This window comes from Hyposmocoma kahamanoa, unplaced genomic scaffold (genome assembly GCF_003589595.1).
Source record: "Hyposmocoma kahamanoa isolate Upper Pololo Valley unplaced genomic scaffold, ASM358959v1 87, whole genome shotgun sequence".
In the NCBI taxonomy this organism is placed as follows: Eukaryota; Metazoa; Arthropoda; class Insecta; order Lepidoptera; family Cosmopterigidae; genus Hyposmocoma; species Hyposmocoma kahamanoa.
In genome coordinates, this window is record NW_020654422.1 from 375387 (window position 1) to 381618 (window position 6232).

Below are 6232 nucleotides of genomic sequence, written 5' to 3' on the forward strand. Positions count from 1 at the left end.
GTGTGTGTGTGTGTGTGTGTGTGTGTGTGTGTGTGTGTGTGTGTGTGCGCGCGTGCGTGCGTACGTGCGTGCGTGTGTGCGTTTAAGTTGTTTTGTGCCCGCATCTAGCGCGTAGTACTTATGGGTGACCTCAGCTTCATAGCGGTTAACACTGATGCTAGATGAGCAGGAGTCGTGTTCCAACGGGAAATAATTAGGGTAATGCACTTTTCTGTGGTTGTTCTGGATGTCCCGGAGTAAATTTCGTTGCTATGGTATTCATATTTACAATTTCTTGGACCAAGTAATTGGTGTGGGTATCTGAGACTATTATTAATATCGTCAACTGCAAAGTCTATAATACAGCACCCAACACGCCGTGAAGATACGTCGAAAGTATCATTGTAGCTGCAATTCTATTTACCATTGCACAAGTACTCAGTAACATATAAATATATAATAGAATTTTCAGTACACCTCAGATTTTTGACCGATTTTTTTCCTAAACATATTTTGACATTTAACTGAAATTAGAAACGAGTCTATACAACCTCAAATGGCTTTGGTTGATTCCGCTTAACAGTGACAGTGTTGAATTAATAATTTTGGAAAAAATATATAGCAAATATGAGGATATACATCATTACTATAGGGTGTGAAAACACGATTTCTAAAAATTTTCACTATAGAAAAAAAACACAAACACCTAGAAATTTTACAAGAAAACTGCTACTATTCAATAGTTACTGTATATATACTAAAGATTTTTATTTTATATCAACTGAACTCAATAGAATACGTATACTATGTTTTTCAAATAGCTTTAATTTTGTTTACAAAAAAATAAATTCTGAAATAAAGCCAGTGTCCCTGCCACTTGACTCAAGCAAAATTACACGTAAACACGGAAAAAACTTGAACAGAGGTAGTATCTACCCGATCGAAAACCATAAGTCTGTAGCTGTGTAGAGTGATCACTCAAATAAATAAGTAAATAACCATTCTAGCTTTACACGCAGTGCTTAATAGACATAGATCTATAAATAAAAATTCTATTATGGGATCAAATATAGACGCCATTGAATACTACCTATTAAAAGAATATAACAGTAGTTTCACTCCTTGTGAAAGAGGTCGTCCAGGGAAGTATTATTTCTGTTTCCATTTTAGATGACGGATGATGTCTATTTTACATTCTCGCCGCTTCTATGTTCTAAAGGACGCATTTTGAATTTTTAACGGGATGGGCGGTATTCCCGGGCGCAGTAGCTTGGGGTCCGGTACTCAAGTTCAAGAAGTTGAGTACTATTATTATCCTGTACTTGGTACTTGGTATCCGCAACTAGATGTCAAAGCGCCTATTTTTATTATTATGTATCACGTATGTCATTTAAAATTTAAGTGTTTTATCGAGTACTTATGTAGGTATTCGTGATCGTTACACATAGGAAATGAGACTATTTTTTTCGGATTTAAATCGCGTATATTTGTTTTTTCAAACAAACCAAGCCCTTTATAGGTCCCATGGTCACGATTCACTGGTTTGTTTGAAAAAACTAATATACGCGATTTAAATCCGGAAAAATAGTTTAATTTTCAAATGTTTTATTTATATAGTGTAAATTTAAATATATAGATGTCTTCTATGTGTTGTACTGAAAATTATCAAATATAAATCATTGTCCTGTAATTTTTATCTTACTTTTTCATCACCAGTTTATTTTTATGTTAATTTTTCATCACAAATATTATTTTCATTTGCAAAAGATGTACATTTTCATTTGTTGACGTAGGAAGTTCATTTTCCGCATATTAGATTCTCCAAGAAAAATAATTGTTTTCCACTTACGGCGAAAACTGAGTCGTGAAAAGCTTTCTTTTCTTTGAGTTAGAATCCTTGTGAAAATATTAAACAGGCCTTGCCCTAAGTGCGGTGTCAAACATTTTAACGGTTTGTTAATTATTTATTTATTTACGAATAAAAGTAGATAGTTCTACAGAGGCCGCGTTAGAGATTTTGTACTTTGGCCTTGTAACTACACCTCTATGTTAATGAGAAATTTCTATTAACGCTCACTATACCACCTTGAAATCGTGATGTGTCGTCTAATAATCCCTTACACAGGCTGTGCCTTTACCACAATGTTATCTGTACTGATTTTGGGTTACCTATCAGTAGTCCGAAATTATTTCCAGAAATAACGTTTGGTCGAAATTTTATGAACCTCGAAAGTAATCTTGAGAGCAAAATGTTTTTTCTTTCAAACCTAACTTAACCTAACCTAACCGAACGTAATCGTGTCTTTGCGATAAATATCCAACACATCGTGAAAGAACAACGGTTTCGCTATAATTAGGTTCTTGGTGTAATGAAAATTCATACAAACGTTATTTCGGAAAAAAAATTCGAGTTTGTGATAGGTTACCCTGATTTTGATGTACGAAGATCAGACTATTTTAAGAGTTATTTTCACTGTTACTAAAATTCTTTGTGAACATTATTACATTTTAAAATTTTGTTATTTTAGCAACATTAGTGGATTTCTAACACAGAAATCTACGAATACGTGGAAGTAACCACAAACAAAAAAGAGAATGCGAATTCCACACAGCGATATCGAGATAGGCTTGAAGCTATAGCAACCGACTCAGAAGGAAAGTTATCCCGTAGAGAGGGAAATTCCTGGAGGAGGTCCTTGTTGAAGGACATACTCTACACTCCATTGAACCTGGAACACGTTTGCTTATAGTGGAATTGCACAAAATGTATCTTACATCCATTAACTTATTGCTGTGGTATCATTTGAACCGTATTCATTAATATTTCATAACTACCACTCAGGTAGGAGCGTCTATTGGTCGTGGTCTGCCAAGTCATTAATGTAGAGTACGAATCGGAGCAGTACGAAATAGGACCATAAAATATCACCCTGCGGTACACCACCCTCCAAAACTTTTATATTAGATTTTACTACCTTTCCCTGTGTTTGTCCAGTTACATAACATATGTTTCTTGTTGGCGATATTGAAGTGAAAATTTTATTAGATCATAGCACGGGTCTCTCAACACATATTCCTATTTTTGTTCAGTAGTAATTTATAGGATACAAAGTCGAAAGCTTTTGTAATATCTGTAAATACAATTGAAATTGCATCCGGAATACTCTCTGTAATGTTTGTTAATGCGCATTTACAGCGATACTTGTTGATTGTTTTTTTTTTGTAAACGGAATAGTTATTGTTTTAAAATCTTAGATTTTTCTAAGAACCTATAAATATGTAGTTTGGATGACTGGTATTAAAACAATGGGAAAGTATTTCTCTCAATTTTTATATCCCTTTTTAAATCAATGACTTGACATTTGCATGACTTTGAGCCTGAATGGTGACGCTGCGTTGTACTACATATAAGTTAGAACTACACGGCATATAATGGTACGTTGAAACGGTGCGCGGCGATGGAAGGCGTTCACATCGAACAAGGGGCCAGGAGACGAAGCCAGGAGCGGCGTTACGTCGCGACAACGCAATATTCTTGTGTCACTCTTTGTGTGACGTTGCAAAGCTTCGGCAGCGCCCTATTGGTGTGCACAATATAAATATATATAGATATTATGAATTCTTCTTCTGGTGCTATTCAATACAATTAGAAACTGACACGTTTACAAAGCAATCATAAATATTCAGTATTTTGTAACAATCACTGGCCTTTGGTCCCATTGACCGGTTGAAACTCACCATTGTCAAACTGAATTCTAAGTCATTAAATATAATCCTTCTGTATTATCAACTTTCAAAATGTCTACCGCCCCCGACACTGATTCTATTCACAACCTCACCCCACTGTCGCCCATCCAATCCGTCCATTTTACCGAGATCCCGTTCCGTATTCATCAAAACAGCATAGTTAGTCATTTGCATTGACAATTCATCCCTTTCATTAGTCAATTAGTAAATTAATAGTCAATAAAATACTGTTTCTAATTTTCAATCAATTAAAACTATAAATTAATTCAAATTACTTATACAATCCATATCGAGCCCTCGATAAATTAAAATTATTTTCCTTGGATTCGTTCCGTGGCTTGTTGGCATAGCACCGTTTGCTAGGAGATATCGTCGGTTAGAATCCGGTCGGAACAAAGGACTTTTTTCTGAGTCTTTCTATTAGTAGTCTGATCTTTGTATAAATAATTATAACAAACTAGTGTAGTCATTTCACAAAAAAATAATTGAATAGCATGGTGGTGAAACATTCTGGTAATAAATAAAAAATTAATGAAACTTCTCGCTATTTACCAGCTCCTAAATTCTATCGTCACTGTATATCACTAAAAAAGAACAAAAGATTCGTAATATTCCCAATTTCCAGATAGCGCTTAACATATCAATATTAGAGATAGAATCTAAATCCGTCAAATCCGCGGAAATAATATGTTGAATGCTGCCAACCTTAAATATAGAATAGTATTCTTAATAATAGACAAAGAAAATGTAATATTTCTCTCTATGATGGTGGATGGTACGTGGTGATAAGGGAATATAGCTTTCCAAAAGGCAATACTTTATTTGCCTTAGGGTTTTGCATAATCTGTAGAAAAATTGTATTTTATAATTATCATCAAGTCAGAACTTATCTTAAACTTACTTATCGAAAATTACCAAAATTTCGGTCCGTGTAATAGGCATTGAAACTATATATTCTGATAAATCACTACTAGGTATTTGTTTTTAGATCATTTCAACTATTTATAATGTGATTGACTTTGGTAAGTTAATATCCAAAAAAGGATGATGAAGTTTCGATAATACGGAGTGGTACGCGGGACCGAAACCCTTTGAAGTAGGAATTAAAACCGCAAACTATATTTTCTCGGGAAAGGTTAAGACTGTCATTCGTTACGTTGTGTTTGCGGTGTTTGTAAACAACAACAGTTTAATTATCAACCTAGGAATCTCAAGAATAAGACGCGACTGCCTTTTATTGTTTGAAATTCACAGTGTACCCCCACAAGGAATTAAAAATACAGATGCTAAGTTTTGAAATCTCTCATAGCAACATAATATTATATTGTTTTTATCAATTACATTAAATTTTTTTGCACTTATGTCAAGTAATGCTGCTGCCAAGCTTATTTTGAATAATATGATTGAATAATGACTAACGACTTCGTGAAATCTTTATTGCTTTTGATCTGGAAGATCGATAATGCAATATAATTCTCAAAATCTAGCGGTAGACACTTGAGAATAGCTACCAAAAGTTTATGCGATTAATAAAACGAATTTTATACGACATTTTCTACGGTGATATTTAATGTCTCTTTTGATAATCGGCTCTCTCAGCGTGCTAGGGTTTTACCATTGACGCAACTGCAAGACTGTTTTTTCTGCATAGACGATTTCGAAATGCGCAATCCAACTCGTATACAGTTTTTCATTATAAATACACACATATTGAACAGTATTTAGGTGAAATACATAATAACCGTAAACATTTCAAAGGTTTTCTTTATAGTACTTACCATATTAGGAAGAATAACGTAGTAGGCCAGGTGCAAGGTATCATTTTCGGAAAGAATAGAAGGTGGAAAGCCGAAAGGTGGCATGTAGCGGGTCATTCCAATGCCACTGTTACATCTGAAACAAAAAAGTCATATGAAATCGTAAAGTACGCTATATTTAAAGAGAAAAAGAGAAAGTTTTATAAATTACTTTCATGTATGTACGCGGTAATGTGAGCATTACTGTGTTCTGGTTTGAAGGATAATGGTGCTGGTGAAATTACAGGCACATGGGACTCGTCAACTTATATCTCAGGGTGACGGGCGCGGTGGCAGTCCCTCAAACCTTTGCAGTTTAAAGATCTGGCATTGCAACTGATACTGCACGACTTGTTCGTCTCTTCGCTTGATATCATAGAAAAAAATTGTGGTATGGTACAAAATAAATGAGCGTGTAGAAAAATTGGGTACAAGTTGAGGAAGTTGAAGTCTGCCTACTTCATGAGACAGGTATAACGGTACAACGATATGTAACGAAATTGGAAATTTTTATTGTCTATTCATTTATAACTATTTTTTCGAACCTTAATCACATATATTTGTTTTTTCAAAGAAACCAACGTTTTCGGCTCTTTAAAGATCTCCTGATCATGGGCGACTAAAGTGAATAATGTTTTTTTTTAAGTATTATAGATTATATTTGAATATTGTAACGAAAGCATCAATGCAAACACAAATACCGAAACGAA

The 6232-nt window shown here is 34.3% G+C and overlaps 1 protein-coding gene across 1 annotated transcript in view; it reads right to left on the minus strand.

Annotated features, from left to right (window-relative positions):
- The window catches only part of LOC113235218 (glycine receptor subunit alpha-4), a 109991-nt gene extending 104399 nt beyond the window's left edge, over positions 1-5592 (minus strand). The window contains exon 1 of the mRNA XM_026470845.1: positions 5505-5592. Within this exon, the coding sequence (XP_026326630.1) occupies positions 5505-5548 (44 nt within the window). The 5' untranslated portion in view covers positions 5549-5592. The remainder of the gene's footprint in view (positions 1-5504) is intronic.
- Between the last annotated feature and the right edge of the window lie 640 nt (positions 5593-6232).